Raw genomic sequence first — 25889 nt, 5'->3', positions numbered from 1 at the left:
AGCCATGATCATATTGAATGGCGGTGCAGGCTTGAAGAGCCGAATGGCCAACTCCTGCACCTATTTTCTATGTTGCTATGTTTCTATGACCACACGTGGAGTATTGTGTGCAGCTTTGGTCTTCAAATTTTAGGAAGGACATTCTTGCTATTGAGGTAGGTTCACCAGATTAATTCCTGGGATGGCGGGACTGTCATATACTGAGAGAATGGAGTGGCTGGCTTGTATACTCTGGAATTTAGAAGGATGAGAGTCCAGAAGGGAGTCCAGAACCAGGGGCCACAATTTAAGAATAAGGGGCAAGCCATTTAGAACAGAGATAAGGAAAAACTTTTTCACACAGAGGGTTGTGAATCTGTGGAATTCTCTGCCTCAGAAGGCAGCGGAGGCCAATTCTCTGGATGCTTTCAAGAGAGAGTTGGATAGAGCTCTTAAAGATAGTGGAGTCAGGGGATATGGTGAGAAGGTAGGAACAGGGTATTGATTGTGGATGATCAGCCATGATCATATTGAATGGCGGTGCTGGCTCGAAGGGCCGAATGGCCTACTTCTGCCCTTATTGTCTATTGTCTATCATGTGCTTTGGCATAAAAGCATTTGTTGATTTCTGTCCAGTTTCACAAATTGATTTACTTTTTCCCACCTCTCAACTGATGAACTGTTATTTTAATCTTACAACTCCTTAATAAGTAAATGCAGAATGCATTCAAATACTCAGCAGGTAAGTGTGCAGAATGGGCTTGTGCATTGACATAAAACTGCTCCAAAGTAGATGGCAGATGCACGATGGCGCAGCGGTAGAGTTGCTGCCTTCCAGCACCAGAGATCTGTGTTCCATCCTACCTACCTGTGCTGTCTGTATGTAGTTTGTACGTTCTCCCAGTGACCTGTGAGGGTTTTCCCCGGGAGCTCCGGTTTCCTCCCACTCACCAAAGACGTACAGGTTTGTAGTCTAATTGGCTTCGGTAAAAATTGTAAATTGACCCTGGTGTGTAGGATAGTATTAATGTATGGGAATCGCTGGTCGGCGCAGACTCGGTTGGCATTCTGCATTGTGTCTCTAAACTGAACTAAATTAAATCTGCGGTGGTCTATAGATTTTTTTTGAGTGATTTTGCTTATTCCTCCCTATTCAGTCCATTTACTTGGATGGAAGTAGCTTAACGACACAACAACTTGTCCAGCTTGGCAAGGGGACCTACAAAATCAAGGTGAGACATTGACTGTCACTTCAAGTGATACTTAAATGTGTTACACAAAATAGACACAAAGTGCTGGAGTAACTCAACGGGTCAGGCAGCATCTCTGGAGAAAAGAAAATAGGTGACGTTTTGAGAGGGGGAGGGGAGCTGGGGATGGGGGAGAGGGGAGCTAGGTGGGGGGGGAGGGGAGCTGGGGAGCTGGGGATGGGGGGGTGGTGGAACTGGAGGCGAGGAAAGGCCAGAACAAATCAGGGCTGGCGACAGAGGACCTCAGGAAGGGTAGAGCCCACAATGGCCCATTGTTGGCTGGGGAAGAGGTGATAACAAGACGGGTACAAGGATGCGAACAATGGAACTAGCAGGACGACTAGGGTGGGGGAGGGACCGGAGAGAGAGGGAATGCAAGGGTTACTTGAAGTTAGAGAAATCAATGTTCATCCCGCTGGGTTGTCAGCTGTCCGGGCTGGCGGAATAATGCACCGTGGGTTTTTCTTTCAGCTTGCCACTGATGTTGAAAGAAGGGTCAACAAATCACGGGACCTGGTGGAAAGAATCGTCAAGGAAGGGCAAGGTCATATCATATTTGATCTCAAAGTCTGTTTGAAATTAATTTAAATAATATCAAGTAAATTATGTAACTTTGAAATGCATGTGTCTATCCCACAAATAACACCTTGCAATCGCAAATATTTTTGCCTTCTAGTTGTTTACGGAATAAACACGGGCTTTGGGAGGTTTGCCCGGACAGTTATTGCCCCAGATAAACTCGTGTGAGTATAATCTAACGTGACACTGTACTGTGAGACTATCTGTCACACGTGTGTGTGTGTGTGCGTGTGTGCGTGTGTGCGTGTGTGTGTGTGTTCTAATGTGACACTGTACGACTGTCACACTTTTTTTTAACCAAAAATAATTGTAATGAATTATTTACAAAAATGATATGTACAATACAAACAAACCCACCACCACAATACAAAGTAAAACAGATATTTTTAAATACTGAATATTAAATAACTATTTTACACTCCTTGTTAAGGATACATTCCACCCCCCGCGGTGCCCAGCGGTCCCGGAAATCCCCCGTGATCACCGCAAAGTCCCTCTCTAGTACCACCCGGGCACGGACGTAACCCCGGAAAAGGGGCTGGGCAGCTCGCTTGGGTAGAGCCCTCCACCGCCTGGCGCCGTGACTCGCGGATGGCCAGCTTGGCCAGGCCCAGGAGCAACCCGACCAGGACATCTTCACCCCTACACTCTCCCCTACGCACAGGGTGTCCAAAGATGAGGATGGTGGGTGTGAAGTGCAGCCAAAAGGCAAGGAGCAGCTCCTTTAGGTATTGGAACAGGAGCAAACTGTGTCACACTTGTGTGAGTATATTGTACTGTGACACTACACTGTGACTATCTGTCACACTCTTCCTGACTTGCTGCTTTCTTTATACAGGGAGCTCCAGGAGAATATTATACACTCCACTGCTGTAGGTATGTGAAAGAATGCCTTTTGCTATTTTATGTTCACAGGTCATAGGAGCAGAATTAGGCCATTTCTCCCTTTTTCCCCCTTTCCCCATTTCCCCCTTTCTCTTCGAATCCTCCGCCCTTCTCCCCTCCGAATTGCAAACTTGCTTCCAAGATGGCGCCCGACCCGTGCGACTGTTTGCGCGCAAGTCACAGAAGCAGGTCTACAATCACGTATTACAATAGCTCCACACTGTTAAATCGCTACTCCTTTAGACACTGTAAATGGATCGATAGTAATTATCAAATCTACTCTGCCATTCAATCATGGCTGATCTATCTTTCCCTCTCAACCCCACTCCTGCCTTCTCCCCATACACCCTGACACCGATAGATGGGACATGTTGGGCGACGTAGGCAAGTTGGGCTGAAGGGCCTGTTTCCACGTTGAATGACTCTATGACTCTATTAAGGGCCTGTCCCACTGTATGAGGTAATTCAAGAGCTCACCCGAGTTTTAGAAAAAATCAAACTCATGGTAAGCACGTAGAATGTACATAGCGGGTACGTCGGAGCTCGGGACGCCTCTTAGTGGCTCGTAACGCTAACGGCAGGTACTCGGGAAACGCGGTAAGCTCGTGAAGACTCAAGAAGATTTTTCAACATGTTGAAAAATGTCCACGAGAGCCCCGAGTACCTACGAGCGGCTATTACCGTAATTCTCCGAGTTTGAATCAGGGGAAACTCGGGAGAACTCTTGAATTGGCTCCTACAGTGGGACAGGCCCTTAACCGAAAGAACGCATTCTATCTCTGTACACCTCCCTGAACACAGTAGTTCTGACATGAGAAAAATCTCTGCTGGAATGCCTGATCATACATCCTGCCTCAAATTGCTGTGTACTCTATCCCAAAGTTTACTTTGCAATAGAGCAACTCCTCCCATCTCCCTGGGCCTCCTTTCAGATTTGCTCACTGATTATATATTATTTCTAAGGATTAGCTTTCAATTTACCCCCTCCGCAAAAGCCAACCTCAACCCTCTAAAACCCGGGCCTTCTTCTCCAAAACCACCTGTTCCACCCCTCTGTATCCACAGGCTTTCTCCTCCAATGCCACACGGCCCACCGCTACATAACCATTGAGTGGTTATCATATTGGATAGAGTGGATGTGGAGAGGATGTTTCCACTAGTGAGAAAGTCTAGTACTAGAGGTCATAGCCTCAGAATTTAAGGAAGGAGATGAGGAGGAATTTCTTTAGTCAGATGGAGATGAATCTGGAATTCTTTCTCACAGAAGGCAGTGGAGGCCAAGTCAATGGATATTTTTAGGGCAGAGATATGGATTCTTGATTAGTGCGGGTGTAAGGGGTTACGGGGAGAATGGGGTGAGGAGGGAGAGTTAGATCAGCCATGATTGAATGGCGGAGCAGACTTGATGGGCCGAATGGCCTAATTTTTCTCCTATCATTTACGTCCCCTCTGAACATATCCTTTCTCCCGTGTCTCCCCTCTGAACCCTCACTCACTCACCGAGAAACCTGGCCCTTCCCGACCAAACCCCTGGCCTCTTCCCTTCAAATGCCCCACCTCCCAGATCCTCCCTCACGAAACCCCCACCTCTCCCATCTGAAGCCGCCAGCCTCTCTCCTCCTGTCCCCACTCCTCCAAACCCCCAACCCCTCTCCTCCTGTCCCCCCTCCTCCAAACCACCAGACCACCCATCTGTGACCACGAACCCTCCCTCTGATGCCCCGGCCCCAACCCATCAAACACTCCTGGTCCTTCTCCAGAACCCATGGTCCCCTCCCCAAATGCCCAGATGCACCACTTTGGGCATGAACCCCCAGCCTCTCCCTTCTGAGCTCCCCCTCCCCCCCACTCTGAAACTCCGAGCCTATCTCCTGCTCCCCCCCCCACCCCTCAGAACCATGGGCCCCTCCCCTTTGAACCTCGACCTCTCCCCTCTGAACTCTCTCTCCCTACCTTGCATAACCTTGCCCTTCGCTCCGGACTCCCCTATCCTTCCTCTCCACCTCCTTGCAGCCAAAACACCGACCCCCCCCTCCCCGATGAACTCCTCCAACAGGGACACCCCTGTCCCTTCTTCCCTAACCCTTACCCCTGTCCTCTTTGAATCCTCCGCCCCTCTCCCCTCCGAATCGCAAACATGCTTCCAAGATGGCGCCCAACACAGGCGACTATCTGCGTGAATTCACAGAAGCAGATGTACAATCGCGTATTACAATCGCTCCACACATTCTTAAATCTCTGCTCCTACAGACACTGTAAATGGATCTACTGTAATCATGTTTTGTCTTTCCACTGACTGGTTAGCACGCCACAAAAGCCTTTCACCGTGCGTAGGTACATGTGAGAACAAACCAAACTAAATTAAACCCACTCCTCCGCATGCCCGGTTCCTTGCCTCTGTAGCCCCCAACACCCACCCCGTTCCTGTAAACCCCGGCATCTCTGGGAAACAGTAGATAAGTGGCCGAGTGCTTCTTCTGCAGGTGTGGGCAAACCCCTCTCTCCAGAGAGATGCCGGATGCTGCTGGCTCTCAGGATCAATGTCCTCGCCAAGGGTTACAGTGGAATCTCCTTGGAGACCCTCAACCAAATGATCCAGGCCTTCAATGGTAACGTTGCCTTTTATACTTTGCTTTGAAACTTTTTCTTTAGATACAGCACGGCAACAGGCCCTTCCGCGACCTCCCAATACCCCATACACTAGCACTACCCTACACACACTAGGGACAAGTTACAGAAGCCAATTAACCTACAAACCTGTACGTCTTTGGAGTGTGGGAGGAAACCAGAGAACGTACAAATCCTTTAGACTTTACTTTAGACTTTAGAGATACAGCATGGAGACAGGCCCTTCAGCACACCAAGGCCATACCGACCAGCGATCCCCGTACACTAACACAATCCTACACGCTAGGGGCTAGTTAGAGAAGCCAATTAACCTACAAACCTGTACGTCTTTGGAGTGTGGAAGGAAACCAGACCACGCGGAGAAAATGCATGCAGGTCACGAGGAGAATGTACAAACGCCGTAGTCAGGATCGAACCCGGGTCTCTGGCGCTGTAAGACAGCATCTCTATCACAATGCCACTATTCCGCCCCATTGTCTTCATATTTATATAACAGAGTAGATTATGTTTTGCTGGGCTGTAATCTTAAGGGCCTGTCCCACTTGCGTGTCATTTGCACGTCATTTACGCGTCACGATGCACGACGCGGGCGTCGTGACACGCATGTGATGCGCGCATGGTGCGCGTTACGCTCGCATGGTGCGCGGTGACGTAGGCAGTGACGTGCGGTCGCGAGCGGCGCCCCAGGATTTTGGAATTCACAAAACCTTTGCGCGCCATCTGCGTGAAACGTAAATGACGCCCAAGTGGGACAGGCCCTTTACTCTCTTTTATTGTGCTTTCTGCAGCTTCCTGCCTGTCCTTTGTGCCAGAGAAGGGAACTGTTGGGGCCAGTGGAGATCTCGCTCCTCTGGCTCACCTTGCCCTCGGACTGATGGGTGAAGGGAAAATGTGGTCGCCAAAAAGCGGCTGGGCTGACGCTAAGGATGTGAGTTCTCTTGGTTTTCTATGACGTCTAGTTACTGTATTGTGGGTACACTTTGATTAGCAACTAGATTTTAAACCATAAGCCAAATGTACAGTGTTGGACCACACGCAGTGTTCTATAACTCCGAGTATCTGCGCAATGGTTCAACGATACAACCCTGATATGTGGATGGCACGGTGGCGCAGCGGTAGAGATGCTGCCTCACAGCACCATAGACCCAGGTTCAATCCTGACTATGGGTGCTGTCTGAGTTTTTGCATTCTCCCCGTGACCTGCGTGGGTTTTGTTTCCGGGTGCTCCGGTTTCCTCCCACACTCCAAAGACGTACAAAAATAGTAAATTGTCCCTCGTGTGTAGAATAGTGTTCGTGTACGATTCTGCGCTGTATCTCTAAAATAGATGCAAATACGGCTGAGTACGATACTATTGAATATATCGACATTATGAATGTATGAAGAGTTTTTTTGCACTGTTATTGTTTTATATATACATTTTTTTAAATCCTGAATTAAGTTTATTTTTGAAAAAAAATGGTGCTCAGAGAATCCAATGAGATTTGGTGATACCTTGTGTTTAAGAAGGAACTGCAGATGCTGGAAAATCGAAGGTAGACAAAAATGCTGGAGAAACTCAGCGGGTGCAGCAGCATCTATGGAGCGAAGGAGATAGGCAACGTTTCGGGCCGAAACCCTTGGGTTCCGAAACATTGCCTATCTCCTTCGCTCCATTATGCTGCTGCACCTGCTGTGTTTCTCCAGCATTTTTGTGTACCTTTGGTGATACCTTGTTGTTTTGTGATCCGGTGATATTAGGTGATACCATGAGATTCAGTAATCTCTGAGGTTTGAAGTTTGATTATATACATTTGGTTTACCCTCCAAGACTGTGATTCAGTACATGTGGATAATGGAACAGACTGCCGTTAAAATGATTCTATCTTGTACCATCAGGTTTTACAAGCTCATGGGCTCCATCCGATTTCACTGAAACCTAAAGAGGTAATAAAGCAGGCTTCTACCGATAATTTGTGTAATAACCGTCACAGAAGGTTGTGGAGGCTGTCAATAGATATTTTTCAGATGGAGATTGATAGATTCTTGATTAAGTACGGGTGTCAGGGGTTATGGGGAGAAGGCAGGAGACTGGGGTTGAAGGGGAAAGATAGATCAGCCATGATTGAATGGTGGAGTAGACTTATAACCATATAACCATATAACAATTACAGCATGGAAACAGGCCATCTCGGCCCTTCTAGTCCGTGCCGAATACTTATTCTCCCCTCGTCTCATCTACCTGCACTCAGACCATAACCCTCCATTCCTTTCCCGTCCATATACCTATCCAATTTATTTTTAAATTATAAAATCGAACCTGCCCACCACTTCCACTGGAAGTTCATTCCACACAGCTACCACTCTCTGAGTAAAGAAATTCCCCCTCAAGTTACCCCTAAACTTCTGTCCCTTAATTCTCAAATCATGTCCTCTTGTTTGAATCTTCCCTACTCTCAATGGAAAAAGCTTATCCACGTCAATTCTGTCTATCCCTCTCATCATTTTAAAGACCTCTATCAAGTCCCCCCTTAACCTTCTGCGCTCCAAAGAATAAAGACCTAGCTTGTTCAACCTTTCTCTGTAACTTAGTTGCTGAAACCCAGGCAACATTCTAGTAAATCTCCTCTGTACTCTCCCTATTTTGATGGGTCGAATGTCCTAATTCTGCTCCTATAGCATATGAACCTTTGATTTTATGAACTAATCAACGCACATGTTTTTTAAACATTGCCAGTACATAGTATTACAATTGGTTACTATATCTATAAAAAAATCTATATTTTCAGTGACTTTTCTTTGAAATGCTGTTTACTCACGGATATAACTTGAGAGACATCTATGTAAAGGGTGGCACAGTGGCTCAGCTTGGTCGAGCTGCTGCCTCACAGCTCCTGGGACCTGGGTTCGGAACTGACCTCAGTGGAGGTCAGCGTGGAATTTGCACCTTCTCCCTGTGACTGCGTGGGTTTCCTCTGGGTGCTCTGGTTTCCTGCAACATCCCAAAGATGTGCAGGTTTGTAGCTTAATTGGCCTCTGTAAATTGTCCTTAGCGTCTAGGTAGTGAATGAGAAAGTGGGATAGCAACGAAACTGTGTGAACGGGTGATCAATGGTCAGCATGGACTCTGTGGGACAAAGGTGCAGGAACGAACTGCAGATGCTGGTTTAAATCGAAGGTAGACACAAAATGCTGGAGTAATCTCTGCAGAGAAGGAATGGGTGACGTTTCGGGTCGAGTCCCTTCTTAAGTCTCGACCTGAAATGTCACCCATTCCTTCCCTCCAGAAATGCTGCCTGTCCCACTGAGTTACTCCTGCATTTTGTGTCTACCTGTAGGAGGAACAGCCTGTTCTCAAGCTGTATCTCTAAACTAAAAGTTGGATTACTTAGAACTAATGTGGATGGGCGATCGATGGTTAATGTGGACTCTGCAGTCGAAGGGCCTGTTTCCAAGCTGTATCTCGCATCAAAAAGAAACGAAACTCAACTAAACCATTATTTACATCTTGTATTTTACAACATTGTTTAATGATTGAAGCAAATTGAAAGAATAAAGATCTAGAAAAGGTAGACAAAAGTGCTGGAGAAACTCAGCGGGTGCAGCAGCATCTATGGACTCGGACTCGGACACCTCCTCCTACTTACCCCTGGACCATGACCCCACAGACCAGCACCAGGCCACTATCTCTAGCACCGTCACTGACTTCATCAACTCCTGCTCCCTGCCCTCCCTGCCCTCCCGAAACGTTGCCTATTTCTTTCGCTCCATAGATGCTGCTGCACCCGCAGAGTTTCTCCAGCACTTTTGTCTACCTTTTACTTTATTGTCATATGTGACAAGTCACAGTGAAATTCTTTGTTTGAGTATCTAAGGTATGCAAATAGTCGCTACATAAAGGGCACGGACAAAGTTACAATATGCCCTCCTTTGTTCTCCCCCCCCCCCCTCCCCCTCCCACCTGCATGTCCAATGCATGTTGTTATGATTTTACATCAAACTCTTCGGTGCCCAGGGGCTGTCGCTGATCAACGGGACACAGATGATCACGTCGCTGGGCGCTGAGGCAGTGGAGCGAGCCGTGGCCATCGCCCGCCAGGCGGACATCATCGCCGCACTCACGCTGGAGGTTCTCAAAGGCACCACCAGAGCCTTCGACAGCGGTGAGTGACCAGCGCGGAGCCCACACAGGCTGTCCTGCAGAACCCGAGGCTCCTTCTCTCACTGACCGTCAACCCTCTGTAATGCCTTCTTTACACGTAGACTCAATCGCGTAGGCCCCAATCCTAACGAGGAGAGTTAACGGCTCTAATTACCGAAAAGGCATGAAATATGAAATGGCCCTCAATGCACTGACAGGCATTAAATACTGTATGATCTTGAAACATTGCGAGTGAAAGTGGTGCGGTAGTAGATTTGCCGCCATACAACGCCAGAGTCTCGGGTTCAATCCTGACTACGGGTGCTGTCTGTACGGTGTTTGTTCATTCTCCCCGTGACCTACATGGGTTTTTTGTTTCACCTACTGCTTTTACTTTTGATGGGGCAACAGAGAGCAATACGATCAACATAGAACATATAAAGAACATAGAACTGTACAGCACAGGAACATGCCCTACAGCCCAACATGTCTGTGCAGAACATGATGCCAAGACCAACTCCTATCTGCCTGCACAAATCCATAAGCCTCCATTCCCTGCACATCCATCCATGCGCCTATCCAGGTCTCTTCTGTCACACAGAAGGATGCGGAGGCCAAGTTAATGGATATTTTTTAAAGGGCTTGTCCCACTTGGCCGTCATTTGCACGTCACGCAGACGGCGCGCCAAGATTTTGTACGTCACAAAAACCTGCGACGCCGCACGCAGCCGCGCGTCACTGCCTATGTCATCGGGCACCATGCGGCCGTAATGCGCACCATGCGCTCATCACGTGTGTGTCACATCGCGCGCCCTGTGTCGTGACGCGTAAATTATGTCGCGTAATTTACACGCAAATGACCGCCAAGTGGGACAGGCCCTTAAGGCAGAGATAGATAGTTTCTTGATTAGTACTGGTGTCGGGGGATATGGGGAGAAGGCAGGAGAATGTGGAAAGATAGATCAGCCATGATTGAATGGCAGAGTGGACTTGATTTGTCGAAATGCCTCATTCTGACCCTATCACTTATGAACTCTTAAATGCCACGATTGTATCTGCCTCCTCCACAACTTCCAGCAGTGCATTCCAGCCACCCACCACACTCTGTGTAAAAATCTTGCCCTGACAATCCTATAGGACCTAGAACAGTACAGCTCAGGAACGGGCCCTTCGGCCCACAATGTTGGTGCTGAGCGTGATGTCAAGTTAAACTGATCGCATCTGCCTACACATGATCCACATCCCTCTATTCCCTGTACTTCCATATGCCTATCTAAATGCCTCTTAAACACCACTGTGGTACCAACCTTCACCACCAGCCTTGGCAACACATGCCAGGCCTGCACCGCTCCCTGTAAAAAACTTGCCCCCACACATCTCCATTAAATATTCCCCCTCTCACCTTATAGCTACGCCCTCTAGTGTTAGACATTTCCAAATCGTTCCATGATGTCCCAGAGAAAGTAATTCAAGTCTATCCAACCTCCCCCTGTAGCTAAAACCCTCTAATCCAGGCATCATTCTGGTAAACCTCCTCTGCACCCTCTCCAAAGCCTCCACATCTTTCCTGTAATGGGGCCACCAGAACTGCAAGCAATACTCCAAATCATCTTCATCTCCTTTAAACGTTGCCCATCTATCTTAAAGCTATGCTCTCTCTGAGAAAATGGTTCCGACTGTCTACCCTCTCAATGCTTCTCATAATTCTGTACATTCTCCACATTAAACAGGCCTCTTCTCTGTCTGTTTTTAAATCTCTTCTTAAAACCCATCTCTTCTCTGTGGCCTTTGATACCCAGTAAGATGTCGACTTTATTTGCTTGATTGGTTTCTTATTTTGATTGCTTATTGCATGGCTATTATTTTTACTCATGTTTTATGTCTTTTGATTTATTGTTGTATTTCATATGTGATTTATGCGCCTTATGTGAGCTGTTATGTTATGTTCTGTTATGTTGTCTGTTTATGATGTCTTGTTTTTTTCTTCTGTACAGCGCTTTGGTCAACATTGGTTGTCTTAAAGTGTTTAACAAATAAAGTTGGATTGGATTGGATTCTGTACACATCTATCAGCTCTTCCCTCGACCTCCAGTATTGCAGAGAAAACAATCCAAGTCTGTCCAACCTCACCCTCGAGCAGAAACAGTCTAATCCAGGCATCATTCTGTACCCTCTCCACAGTTTTCACATTCTTCCTGTACTGGGGCGACCAAGAACTGCACGCTATGCTCCAAATGTATCCAAAGCAATGTCTTATAAAGCTGCATTACGACTTGTGTGTGTATATATACAGTGGCGTGCAAAAGTATTCATACCCCTTGAACTTTTCCACATTTTGTCACGTTACAACCACAAACGTAAATGTATTTTATTGGGATTTTATGTGATAGACCAACACAAAGTGGCGCATAATTGTGAAGTGGAAGAAAAATGATACATGGTTTTCAAATTTTTTTACAAATAAAAAACTGAAAAGTGTGGCGTGCAAAAGATTGTTGCTGGGACTGGCAGGCTCGAGTTGTGAAACTGGATGTTGGGCTTGTTTCCCTGCAGGGAATGGAGGGATATGGATCATGTGCAGACTGGGGAGATTAATTTAGCTTGGCATCATGTTCAGCATGGACATTATGGGCCGAAGGGCCTGTTCCTGTGCTGCACTTCCTATCTTCTATGTTCTATGCTGTGAAAGAGGGTGAGGGATGTTTATATGATCATGAGAGGCAATGGTAAGATGGATGGTCACAGTATTTTTGTCAGGGTAGAGCTGTCTAAAAATGCGGGGAACAGGGAACAGGGGCAGCACGGTGGTGCAGCGGTAGAGTTGCTGCCTTACAGCCCCAGACACCTGGGTTCAATCCTGACTAAGGGTGCTGTCTGTACAGAGTTTGTACATTCTCCCCTTGACCTTGTGGGTTTTCTCCGAGTGCTCCGGTTTCCTCCCACACTCCAGAGATGTACAGGTTTATAAGTTAATTGTTTAATTAATTGCTTTTGATAAGATTCTAAATTACCCCAAGTGAAAAGCATAGTGCTAGTGTATGAGGTGATCGCTGGTCAGCAAGGACTCGGTGGGCAAAGGGCCTGTTTCCGCGCCATATCTCCAAAGACAAAAGTTTAAGGTGAGGTGGGAAAGATTGAAAGGGGTTCTGAGGGTCAGGTTTTTTACACAGTGGGTACATGGAACGAGCTGCCAGAGGATGTGGCAGCAGGGGGTACATTTACAACATTTGGCAATGTGGTCAGCATGGAGGAGTTGGGCCGAAGGGCCTGTTTCCACAGTGTGTTACACTATAATAATAATAATAATACATTTTATTTATGGGCGCCTTTCAAGAGTCTCAAGGACACCTTACAAAAATTTAGCAGGTAGAGGAAAAACATGTAAGGGGAATGAAATAAATAGTAGAGACATGACTAGTACACAAAGTAAAGACAGAATTCAATACAAAACACAGTATGAGGCAATTAATGCACGGATGAAAAGGGAGGGGGACGTGGGGCTAAGGATAGGCAGAGGTGAAGAGATGGGTCTTGAGGCGGGACTGAAAGATGGTGAGGGACACAGAATTGCGAATCAGTTGGGGGAGGGAGTTCCAGAGCCTGGGAGCTGCCCTGGAGAAGGCTCTGTCCCCAAAACTGCGGAGGTTGGACTTGTGGATGGAGAGGAGACCGGCTGATGTGGATCTGAGGGACCGTGAGGGTTGGTAGGGGGAGAGGAGGTCAGTGATATATGGGGGGGCCAGATGGTGGAGGGCTTTGTAGGTGAGGATCAGGATTTTGTAGGTGATCCGGTGGGAGATGGGAAGCCAGTGAAGTTGTTTGAGGACTGGAGTGATGTGATGCCAGGATTTGGTGTGTGTAATGAGTCGGGCGGCTGCGTTCTGGACCAGTTGGAGTCGGTTGATGTAGGTGGAGCTGATGCCAAGGAGAAGTGAGTTGCAATAGTCCAGTCGGGAGGAGATGAAGGCATGGATGAGTCTTTCAGCAGCGGGAGGTGTGAGAGAGGGTCTGAGTTTGGTGATGTTGCGGAGTTGAAAGAAGGATGTTTTAATGACATGGCGGATGTGAGGCTCAAGGGAGAGGGTGGAATCAAAGATCACGCCATGGTTGCGGGCCTGGGGAGATGGGAGACAGTGGTGCCGTCGATGGTGAGAGTGGGGTTATTGATTTTGCTGAGTGTGGCTTTGGAGCCTATGAGGAGGAATTCTGTCTTATCGCTGTTGAGTTTGAGGAAATTATGTTGCATCCAGGTTTTTATAGCTGACAAACAGGAGTTGATATGGGAGAGGGGGGGGGGGGGTTGTGGGGGGATTTGGTGCCGAGGTAGATCTGGGTGTCATCAGCGTAACAGTGGAAGTCCAGGTTGAAGTGGCGGAGTATCTGACCAAGGGGGAGGATGTAGATGATGAAGAGGAGGGGGCCGAGTACGGAGCCTTGGGGAATGCCTTGAGTGACTGTGGCTGTAGCAGAGGTGTGGTTGTGGAGAGAGATGAAGTGGGATCTGTTGGAAAGGTAGGAACGGAGCCAGCTGAGTGCAGAGCCTTCAATGCCGAGGTCTTTGAGTCTGGTGAGCAGGATGTTATGGTTCACTGTATCGAAGGCTGCGCTCAGGTCGAGGAGGATGAGGATGTTGAGGGAACTAGTGTCAGCAGAGGTGAGGAGGTCGTTGAGGACTTTGAGGAGAGCAGTTTCTGTGCTATGGAGGGGGCGAAAGCCAGATTGGAGGGGTTCAAGTAGATTATACGCAAGGAGGTGGGAATGAAGTTGCGACGCAACGATACGCTCCAGGATTTTTGAAAGAAAGGGGAGGTTTGAGATTGGGCAGTAGTTAATGAGAGAGGAGGGATCAAGACCAGGTTTCTTTAAGATTGGTGTAACAGCAGCAGTTTTGAAAGCGGAGGGAACAATTCCTTGGGACAATGAGGAGTTGAAGAGATTAGTGAGGTAGGGGCAGAGAACGGGGAGACAGGACTTCAGCAGGGGAGTGGGCAGAGGGTCGAGGGAGCAGGTAGTGGGTTTGGAAGAGCTGATGCGTTTGGAGATTTCAATAGGGGTGACCAGGTCAATCTGGGAGAGGAAGCAGTGTGGAGGAGGGGTAAGGAGGTCAGTGGAGATGTTGAAAGGAGGGGCCTTGGTAGGTGGTGGAGTAGATGCTGGGGAGTCGGGTACAGGGGATAAAGATTGATAGATGGTGCTGATTTTATCAGCGAAAAAGTGGAGGAATGAGTTGCAGAGAACCGGAGTAGAGGTAGGGAGAGTGTTTGCTCGAGGCTTGAGGAGGTTTCCCACTGTGGAGAAGAGGGTTCTGTGGTTTAGGCAGGGATCGGTGAATATGGAGGAGAGGTAGGCAGATTTTGCAGCAATGAGGGCATCTTTGTAGTCAGTGAGGTGGAGTTTGTAAGCTTCAAGGTGGACTGTGAGAGATGATTTCTTTGTGAGTCGTTCAAGTCGGCGACCAGTCGGTTTCAGTTTACGAAGTGCAGGTGTGTACCAGGATGAAGATGTGTTGAAAGTTACGGTTCTTGTTTTGAGGGGGGCCATAGTGTTAAGGGAGGTAGACAAGGTGGAGTTGAGATGGTTTGTGAGATCATCAGGTGAGATATGGGTTGAGTCCAGGGGGAGAGTGGTGGAGAGCAGGTCAGAGAGATGGTGGGGATCGATGGATTTTAGATTACGGAAGGTGATTTCTCGGAGGAAGCGGGGGCGAGGTGTAGGAAAAGGGATGGTGAACCATATAAGCTTATGATCAAAGAGGGGGAAGAGGCATGGATGGAGGTCTAGTACCGGTTGATTTGTGGAGCAGACCAGGTCAAGGATGTGACCTTTGTCATGGGTGGGAAAGGTGACGTGCTGAGTGAGAGAGAAGTTGTCAAGTAAAAAGGAGAATTCAGATGCGAGCTTGCAGGTGGGGGAGTCCATGTGAATATTTAAGTCACCAAGTGACTATGACTCCGTGTTACACACCTCCTAACCTGCCGATGCTCTGTTGCAGGTCCATGGGGTGGTAAACGACACGTTTGCTTTTGTGAAGAATATTCTGGTGACTGAAATGAACAGTGTTACCGATAACCCTGTATCCTTCTATGAACCAGCAGTACAGAAGATAGACACAAAATGCTGGAGTAACTCAGCGGGACAGGCAGCATCTCTGGAGAGAAGGAATGGGTGACGTTTCGGGTCGAGACCCTTCTTCAGACTGATGTCAGGGGAGAGGGAGGTTCGGGTTGAGAGGCTGTCCCTGACATCAGTCTGAAGAAGGGTCTCGACTCCAAAAAGCTGATCTTGTGCTCTTCCGGTTTGCGCGGTCTTTCTATTTGCGCGATAGCCCACTCACCGTTCTCCCGTGCTGCGAGTGCACCAAGTTGCGTTCCGATCGGTGGTCTATTATAAAAGTTAGCGAGGTTTAAAAATCTTAAAAATCGCGCGTGGGCAGATCGATCTCCTCTCCTGCCAGTCAGCGCTGCGCGGATTAGTCTCACCTGTCACTCCGCGGGACGGTCCGCCCCTTCCTGCACCATCGCATATTTACTGGAGCTGAGGGAGGCTCTGGATGGCTGGCGGAGGTCTCCAACCGGACACAATTTCAGAGGGACCGGAAGTGACCCGGCCCAGCCCAGCGCAGAGTCGGTGAGGGGAATGGAAAGCGGTGAGTCTGATCCCGGCAGAGGAGAACGACCAGTGACCAGCGCCCGCTGTGAGTCCCCATCGCACACACAGCTCCAGCCACTACTCATCTGCTCCCCCTCACTGGCTCCTGTCCCCCTCCCACGTGATGCCAGCTCTCTCCCCCCTGCCCAGACACCGCTCTCCCCCCACAATCCCACCCCCCCCGCCTACACACCCATCCACCCACACCCATCCCTCCCACAACACCCCCGCCCACACACCCCGCCCACACCCCCCATCCCCCACACACACACCCCCACACACACACAACCCACACACACACCCCCACACACACACCCCCACACACCCCCCCCCACACACACACACACCCCACACACACACCCCCCCCACACACACCCCCGCCCAACCCCCCCCCCCCCCCACAACCCCCCCCCGCCCACACACCCCTCCCCCTGCCCACACCATCCCCCCCGCCCACACACACCTCCCACCCCCCCGCCCACACACCATCCTCCCCCCCACCGCACACACCCCCTCCCCCTCACATCACACTTCCCTTCCCCCCCCCCTCCCCTCCTCCCCTCCCACACATGAAGAGGAGGGGGAGGGAGTGCTGGGGGATGAGGGGAAATGAGCCGCGCCTGCACAAGTTAGGGGCTATGGGTGAGCGGTGGAATATTACGTTGGGGAATAGGTTGCGTTGGGGGACCAGGCCTCCCGTGTGACTGGGACCCACAAGAGTCCCACTTAGTCTCGTTTCTCTTAAACGTTGCAATAGTCCCTGCTTCATCTAATTCCTCCCATAGTTCATTCCATACACTCACCATCCTTTGTGTAGAAAAAGTTACCCCTCAGGTTCCTCTTACATCTTTCACCCCTCACCTTAAACCTTTAAGAAGGGAGGGAGAGAGAAAACGGGGAATTAAAGACCAGTTAGTCTAACATCGGTAGTGGGGAAACTGCTAGAGTCAGTTATTAAAGATGGGATAGCAGCACATTTGGAAAGTGGTGAAATCATTGGACAAAGTCAGCATGGATTTACAAAAGGTAAATCATGTCTGACGAATCTTATAGAATTTTTCGAGGATGTAACTAGTAGCGTGGATAGGGGAGAAGCAGTGGATGTGGTGTATCTGGACTTCCAGAAGGCTTTTGACAAGGTCCCACATAAGAGATTAGTTTACAAACTTAAAGCACACGGCATTGGGGGTTCAGTATTGATGTGGATAGAGAACTGGCTGGCAAACAGGAAGCAAAGAGTAGGAGTAAACGGGTCCTTTTCACAATGGCAGGCAGTGACTAGTGGTGTACCGCAAGGCTCAGTGCTAGGACCCCAGCTATTTACAATATATATTAATGATCTGGATGAGGGAATTGAAGGCAATATCTCCAAGTTTGCGGATGACACTAAGCTGGGGGGCAGTGTTAGCTGTGAGGAGGATGCAAGGAGACTGCAAGGTGACTTGGATAGGCTGGGTGAGTGGGCAAATGTTTGGCAGATGCAGTATAATGTGGATAAATGTGAGGTTATTCATTTTGGTGGCAAAAACAGGAAAGCAGACTATTGTCTAAATGGTGGCCGACTAGGAAAACGGGAGATGCAACGAGACCTGGGTGTCATGGTACACCAGTCATTGAAAGTGGGCATGCAGGTGCAGCAGGCAGTGAAGAAAGCGAATGGTATGTTAGCTTTCATAGCAAAAGGATTTAAGTATAGGAGCAGGGAGGTTCTACTGCAGTTGTACAGGGTCTTGGTGAGACCACACCTGGAGTATTGCGTACAGTTTTGGTCTCCAAATCTGAGGAAGGACATTATTGCCATAGAGGGAGTGCAGAGAAGGTTCACCAGACTGATTCCTGGGATGTCAGGACTGTCTTATGAAGAAAGACTGGATAGACTTGGTTTATACTCTCTAGAATTTAGGAGATTGAGAGGGGATCTTATAGAAACTTACAAAATTCTTAAGGTGTTGGACAGGCTAGACGCAGGAAGATTGTTCCCGATGTTGCGGAAGTCCAGGACAAGGGGTCACAGCTTAAGGATAGAGGTGAAATCCTTTAGGACCGAGATGAGAAAAACATTTTTCACACAGAGTGGTGAATCTCTGGAACTCTCTGCCACAGAAGGTAGTTGAGGCCAGTCCATTGGCTATATTTAAGAGGGAGTTAGATGTGGCCCTTGTGGCTAAAGGGATCAGGGGTATGGAGAGAAGGCAGGTACGGGATACTGAGTTGGATGATCAGCCATGATCATATTGAATGGCGGTGCAGGCTTGAAGGGCCGAATGGCCAACTCCTGCACCTATTTTCTATGTTGCTATGTTTCTATGACCACACGTGGAGTATTGTGTGCAGCTTTGGTCTTCAAATTTTAGGAAGGACATTCTTGCTATTGAGGTAGGTTCACCAGATTAATTCCTGGGATGGCGGGACTGTCATATGCTGAGAGAATGGAGTGGCTGGCTTGTATACTCTGGAATTTAGAAGGATGAGAGTCCAGAAGGGAGTCCAGAACCAGGGGCCACAATTTAAGAATAAGGGGCAAGCCATTTAGAACAGAGATAAGGAAAAACTTTTTCACACAGAGGGTTGTGAATCTGTGGAATTCTCTGCCTCAGAAGGCAGCGGAGGCCAATTCTCTGGATGCTTTCAATAGAGAGTTGGATAGAGCTCTTAAAGATAGTGGAGTCAGGGGATATGGTGAGAAGGTAGGAACGGGGTATTGATTGTGGATGATCAGCCATGATCATATTGAATTGCGGTGCTGGCTCGAAGGGCCGAATGGCCTACTTCTGCCCTTATTGTCTATTGTCTATCATGTATTCTGGAGTATGGTGTACAATTTTTGGTCGCCTAATTATAGGAAGGATGTCAACAAAATAGAGAGAGTACAGAGGAGATTTACTAGAATGTTGCCTGGGTTTCAACACCTAAGTTACAGAGAAAGGTTGAACAAGTTAGGGCTTTATTCTTTGGAGCGCAGAAGGTTAAGGGGGGACTTGATAGAGGTCTTTAAAATGATGAGAGGGATAGACAGAGTTGATCTGGATAAGCTTTTCCCACTGAGAGTAGGGAAGATTCAAACAAGGGGACATGACTTGAGAATTAAGGGACAGAAGTTTAGGGGTAACATGAGGGGGAACTTCTTTACTCAGAGAGTGGTGGCTGTGTGGAATGAGCTTCCAGTGAAGGTGGTGGAAGCAGGTTCGTTTTTATCATTTAAAAATAAATTGGATAGTTATATGGACGGGAAAGGAATGGAGGGTTATGGTCTGAGCGCAGGTATATGGGACTAGGGGAGAATACGTGTTCGGCACGGATTAGAAGGGTCGAGATGGCCTGTTTCCGTGCTGTAATTGTTATATGGTTATATGGTTATATGTGCTTTGGCATAAAAGCATTTGTTGATTTCTGTCCAGTTTCACAAATTGATTTACTTTTTCCCACCTCTCAACTGATGAACTGTTATTTTAATCTTACAACTCCTTAATAAGTAAATGCAGAATGCATTCAAATACTCAGCAGGTAAGTGTGCAGAATGGGCTTGTGCATTGACATAAAACTGCTCCAAAGTAGATGGCAGATGCACGATGGCGCAGCGGTAGAGTTGCTGCCTTCCAGCACCAGAGATCTGTGTTCCATCCTACCTACCTGTGCTGTCTGTATGTAGTTTGTACGTTCTCCCAGTGACCTGTGAGGGTTTTTCCCGGGAGCTGGGGAGCTGGGGAACTGGGGATGGGGGGGAGGTGGAACTGGAGGCGAGGAAAGGCCAGCACAAATCAGGGCTGGCGACAGATGACCTCAGGAAGGGTAGAGCCCACAATGGCCCATTGTTGGCTGGGGAAGAGGTGATAACAAGACGGATACAAGGATGCGAACAATGGAACTAGCAGGACGACTAGGGTGGGGGAGGGACCGGAGAGAGAGGGAATGCAAGGGTTACTTGAAGTTAGAGAAATCAATGTTCATCCCGCTGGGTTGTCAGCTGCCCGGGCTGGCGGAATAATGCACCGTGGGTTTTTCTTTCAGCTTGCCACTGATGTTGAAAGAAGGGTCAACAAATTACGGGACCTGGTGGAAAGAATCGTCAAGGAAGGGCAAGGTCATATCTTATTTGATCTCAAAGTCTGTTTGAAATTAATTTAAATAATATCAGGTAAATTATGTAACTTTGAAATGCATGTGTCTATCCCACAAATAACACCTTGCAATTGCAAATATTTTTGCCTTCTAGTTGTTTACGGAATAAACACGGGCTTTGGGAGGTTTGCCCGGACAGTTATTGCCCCAGATAAACTCGTGTGAGTATAATCTAACGTGACACTATGCTGTGAGACTATCTGTCACACGTGTGTGTGTGTGTGTGTGTGTGTGTGTGTGTGTGTGTGTGTGTGTGTGTGTGTGTGTGTGTGTGTGTGTGTGTGTGTGTGTGTGTGTGTGTGTGTGTGTGTGTGTGTGTGTGTGTATTCTAATGTGACACTGTACTGTGAGACTGTCACACTTTTTTTTAACCAAAAATAATTGTAATTAATTATTTACAAAAATGATATGTACAATACGAAACAATACAAACAAACCCACCACCATAATACAAAGTAAAACAGATATTTTTAAATACTGAATATTAAATAACTATTTCACACTCCTTGTTAAGGATACATTCCACCCCCCGCGGTGCCCAGCGGTCCCGGAAATCCCCCGTGATCACCGCAAAGTCCCTCTCTAGTACCACCCGGGCACGGACGTAACCCCGGAAAAGGGGCTGGGCAGCTCGCTTGGGTAGAGCCCTCCACCGCCTGGCGCCGTGACTCGCGGATGGCCAGCTTGGCCAGGCCCAGGAGCAACCCGACCAGGACATCTTCACCCCTACACTCTCCCCTACGCACAGGGTGTCCAAAGATGAGGATGGTGGGTGTGAAGTGCAGCCAGAAGGCAAAGAGCAGCTCCTTTAGGTATTGGAACAGGAGCAAACTGTGTCACACTTGTGTGAATATATTGTACTGTGACACTACACTGTGACTATCTGTCACACTCTTCCTGACTTGCTGCTTTCTTTATACAGGGAGCTCCAGGAGAATATTATACACTCCACTGCTGTAGGTATGTGAAAGAATGCCTTTTGCTATTTTATGTTCACAGGTCATAGGAGCAGAATTAGGCCATTTCTCCCTTTTTCCCCCTTTCCCCATTTCCCCCTTTCTCTTCGAATCCTCCGCCCTTCTCCCCTCCGAATTGCAAACTTGCTTCCAAGATGGCGCCCGACCCGTGCGACTGTTTGCGCGCTAGCCACAGTAGCACGTCTACAATCACGTATTACAATAGCTCCACACTCTTAAATCACTACTCCTATAGACACTGTAAATGGATCGATAGTAATTATCAAATCTACTCTGCCATTCAATCATGGCTGATCTATCTTTCCCTCTCAACCCCACTCCTGCCTTCTCCCCATAAACCCTGACGCCGATAGATGGGACATGTTGGGCGACGTAGGCAAGTTGGGCTGAAGGGCCTGTTTCCACGTTGAATGACTCTATGACTCTATTAAGGGCCTGTCCCACTGTATGAGGTAATTCAAGAGCTCTCCCGAGTTTTAGAAACAATCAAACTCATGGTAAGCACGTAGAATGTACATAGCAGGTACGTCGGAGCTCGGGACGCCTCTTAGTGGCTCGTAACGCTAACGGCAGGTACTCGGGAAACGCGGTAAGCTCGTGAAGACTCAAGAAGATTTTTCAACATGTTGAAAAATGTCCACGAGAGCCCCGAGTACCTACGAGCGGCTATTACCGTAATTCTCCGAGTTTGAATCAGGGGAAACTCGGGAGAACTCTTGAATTGGCTCCTACAGTGGAACAGGCCCTTAACCGAAAGAACGCATTCTATCTCTGTACACCTCCCTGAACACAGTAGTTCTGACATGAGAAAAATCTCTGCTGGAATGCCTGATCATACATCCTGCCTCAAATTGCTGTGTACTCTATCCCAAAGTTTACTTTGCAATAGAGCAACTCCTCCCATCTCCCTGGGCCTCCTTTCAGATTTGCTCACTGATTATATATTATTTCTAAGGATTAGCTTTCAATTTACCCCCTCCGCAAAAGCCAACCTCAACCCTCTAAAACCCGGGCCTTCTTCTCCAAAACCACCTGTTCCACCCCTCTGTATCCACAGGCTTTCTCCTCCAATGCCACACGGCCCACCGCTACATAACCATTGAGTGGTTATCATATTGGATAGAGTGGATGTGGAGAGGATGTTTCCACTAGTGAGAAAGTCTAGTACTAGAGTTCATAGCCTCAGAATTTAAGGAAGGAGATGAGGAGGAATTTCTTTAGTCAGAAAGAGATGAATCTGGAATTCTTTCCCACAGAAGGCAGTGGAGGCCAAGTCAATGGATATTTTTAGGGCAGAGATATGGATTCCTGATTAGTGCGGGTGTAAGGAGTTACGGGGAGAACGGGGTGAGGAGGGAGAGTTAGATCAGCCATGATTGAATGGCGGAGCAGACTTGATGGGCCGAATGGCCTAATTTTTCTCCTATCATTTACGTCCCCTCTGAACATATCCTTTCTCCGGTGTCTCCCCTCTGAACCCCTCACTCACTCACCGAGAAACCTGGCCCTTCCCCACCAAACCGCTGGCCTCTTCCCTTCAAACGCCCCACCTCCCAGATCCTCTCTCACGAAACCCCCACCTCTCCCATCTGAAGCCGCCAGCCTCTCTCCTCCTGTCCCCCCTCCTCCAAACCCCCAACCCCTCTCCTCCTGTCCCCCCTCCTCCAAACCACCAGACCACCCATCTGTGACCACGAACCCTCCCTCTGATGCCCCGGCCCCAACCCATCAAACACTCCTGGTCCTTCTCCAGAACCCATGGTCCCCTCCCCAAATGCCCAGATGCACCTCTTTGGGCATGAACCCCCAGCCTCTCCCTTCTGAGCTCCGAGCCTATCTCCTGCTCCCCCCCCACCCCTCTGAACCATGGGCCCCTCCCCTTTGAACCTCGACCTCTCCCCTCTGAACTCTCTCTCCCTACCTTGCATAACCTTGCCCTTCGCTCCGGACTCCCCTATCCTTCCTCTCCACCTCCTTGCGGCCAAAACACCGACCCCCCCTCCCCGATGAACTCCTCCAACAGGGACACCCCTGTCCCTTCTTCCATAACCCTTACCCCTGTCCTCTTTGAATCCTCCGCCCCTCTCCCCTCCGAATCGCAAACATGCTTCCAAGATGGTGCCCAACACAGGCGACTATCTGCGTGAATTCACAGAAGCAGATGTACAATCGCGTATTACAATCGCTCCACACATTCTTAAATCTCTGCTCCTACAGACACTGTAAATGGATCTACTGTAATCATGTTTTGTCTTTCCGCTGACTGGTTAGCACGCCACAAAAGCCTTTCACCGTGCCTAGGTACATGTGAGAACAAACCAAACTAAATTAAACCCACTCCTCCGCACGCCCGGTTCCTTGCCTCTGTAGCCCCCAACACCCACCCTGTTCCTGTAAACCCCGGCATCTCTGGGAAACAGTAGATAAGTGGCCGAGTGCTTCTTCTGCAGGTGTGGGCAAACCCCTCTCTCCAGAGAGATGCCGGATGCTGCTGGCTCTCAGGATCAATGTCCTCGCCAAGGGTTTCAGTGGAATCTCCTTGGAGACCCTCAACCAAATGATCCAGGCCTTCAATGGTAACGTTGCCTTTTATACTTTGCTTTGAAACTTTTCTTTAGACTCTAGAGATACAGCACGGCAACAGGCCCTTCCGCGACCTCCCAATACCCCATACACTAGCACTACCCTACACACACTGGGGACAAGTTACAGAAGCCAATTAAACTACAAACCTGTACGTCTTTGGAGTGTGGGAGGAAACCAGAGAACGTACAAATCCTTTAGACTTTACTTTAGACTTTAGAGATACAGCATGGAGACAGGCCCTTCAGCACACCAAGGCCATGCCGACCAGCGATCCCCGTACACTAACACAATCCTACACGCGAGGGTATAGTTAGAGAAGCCAATTAACCTACAAACCTGTACGTCTTTGGAGTGTGGAAGGAAACCAGACCACGCGGAGAAAATGCATGCAGGTCACGGGGAGAATGTACAAACGCCGTAGTCAGGATCGAACCCGGGTCTCTGGCGCTGTAAGGCAGCATCTCTATCACAATGCCACTATTCCGCCCCATTGTCTTCATATTTATATAACAGAGTAGATTATGTTTTGCTGGGCTGTAATCTTAAGGGCCTGTCCCACTTGCGTGTCATTTGCACGTCATTTACGCGTCACGATGCACAACGCGGGCATCGTGACACGCATGTGATGCGCGCATGGTGCGCATTACGCTCGCATGGTGCGCGGTGACGTAGGCAGTGACGTGCGGTCGCGAGCGGCGCCCCAGGATTTTGGAATTCACAAAACCTTTGCGCGCCACCTGCGTGAAACGTAAATGACGCCCAAGTGGGACAGGCCCTTTACTCTCTTTTATTGTGCTTTCTGCAGCTTCCTGCCTGTCCTTCGTGCCAGAGAAGGGAACTGTTGGGGCCAGTGGAGATCTCGCTCCTCTGGCTCACCTTGCCCTCGGACTGATGGGTGAAGGGCAAATGTGGTCGCCAAAAAGCGGCTGGGCTGACGCTAAGGATGTGAGTTCTCTTGGTTTTCTATGACGTCTAGTTACTGTATTGTGGGTACACTTTGATTAGCAACTAGATTTTAAACCATAAGCCAAATGTACAGTGTTGGACCACACGCAGTGTTCTATAACTCCGAGTATCTGCGCAATGGTTCAACGATACAACCCTGATATGTGGATGGCACGGTGGCGCAGCGGTAGAGATGCTGCCTCACAGCACCATAGACCCAGGTTCAATCCTGACTATGGGTGCTGTCTGAGTTTTTGCATTCTCCCCGTGACCTGCGTGGGTTTTGTTTCCGGGTGCTCCGGTTTCCTCCCACACTCCAAAGACGTACAGGTTTACAGGCTAATTGGCTTCAGTAAAATTGTAAATTGTCCCTCGTGTGTAGAATAGTGCTCGTGTACGATTCTGCGCTGTATCTCTAAAATAGATGCAAATACGGCTGAGTATGATACTATTGAATATATCGACATTATGAATGTATGAAGAGTTTTTTTGCACTGTTATTGTTTTATATATATTTTTTTAAATCCTGAATTAAGTTTATTTTTGAAATAAAATGGTGCTCAGAGAATCCAATGAGATTTGGTGATACCTTGTGTTTAAGAAGGCACTGCAGATGCTGGAAAATCGAAGGTAGACAAAAATGCTGGAGAAACTCAGCGGGTGCAGCAGCATCTATGGAGCGAAGGAGATAGGCAACGTTTCGGGCCGAAACCCTTGGGTTCCGAAACATTGCCTATCTCCTTCGCTCCATAGATGCTGCTGCACACGCTGAGTTTCTCCAGCATTTTTGTGTACCTTTGGTGATACCTTGTTGTTTTGTGATCCGGTGATATTAGGTGATACCATGAGATTCAGTAATCTCTGAGGTTCGAAGTTTGATTATATACATTTAGTTTACCCTCCAAGACTGTGATTCAGTACATGTGGATAATGGAACAGACTGCCGTTAAAATGATTCTATCTTGTACCATCAGGTTTTACAAGCTCATGGGCTCCATCCGATTTCACTGAAACCTAAAGAGGTAATAAAGCAGGCTTCTACCGATAATTTGTGTAATAACCGTCACAGAAGGTTGTGGAGGCTGTCAATAGATATTTTTCAGATGGAGATTGATAGATTCTTGATTAAGTACGGGTGTCAGGGGTTATGGGGGGAAGGCAGGAGACTGGGGT

At 48.4% G+C, this 25889-nt stretch overlaps 1 protein-coding gene across 1 annotated transcript in view; it reads left to right on the top strand.

Annotated features, from left to right (window-relative positions):
* The first annotated feature begins 700 nt into the window (after window positions 1-700).
* Window positions 701-25889, top strand: part of LOC116984965 (histidine ammonia-lyase-like) — a 76485-nt gene continuing 51296 nt past the window's right edge. Inside the window, exons 1-8 of the mRNA XM_033039326.1 lie at window positions 701-721; window positions 1137-1211; window positions 1701-1773; window positions 1906-1972; window positions 2647-2684; window positions 5177-5302; window positions 6110-6249; window positions 7200-7247. Of these exons, the coding sequence (XP_032895217.1) occupies window positions 701-721; window positions 1137-1211; window positions 1701-1773; window positions 1906-1972; window positions 2647-2684; window positions 5177-5302; window positions 6110-6249; window positions 7200-7247 (588 nt within the window). The remainder of the gene's footprint in view (window positions 722-1136; window positions 1212-1700; window positions 1774-1905; window positions 1973-2646; window positions 2685-5176; window positions 5303-6109; window positions 6250-7199; window positions 7248-25889) is intronic.

Source organism: Amblyraja radiata, chromosome 21, assembly GCF_010909765.2.
Source record: "Amblyraja radiata isolate CabotCenter1 chromosome 21, sAmbRad1.1.pri, whole genome shotgun sequence".
NCBI lineage: Eukaryota > Metazoa > Chordata > Chondrichthyes > Rajiformes > Rajidae > Amblyraja > Amblyraja radiata.
The sequence above is the reverse complement of the archived record's forward strand: the minus strand, read 5'-3'. Positions and strand labels throughout refer to the sequence as shown.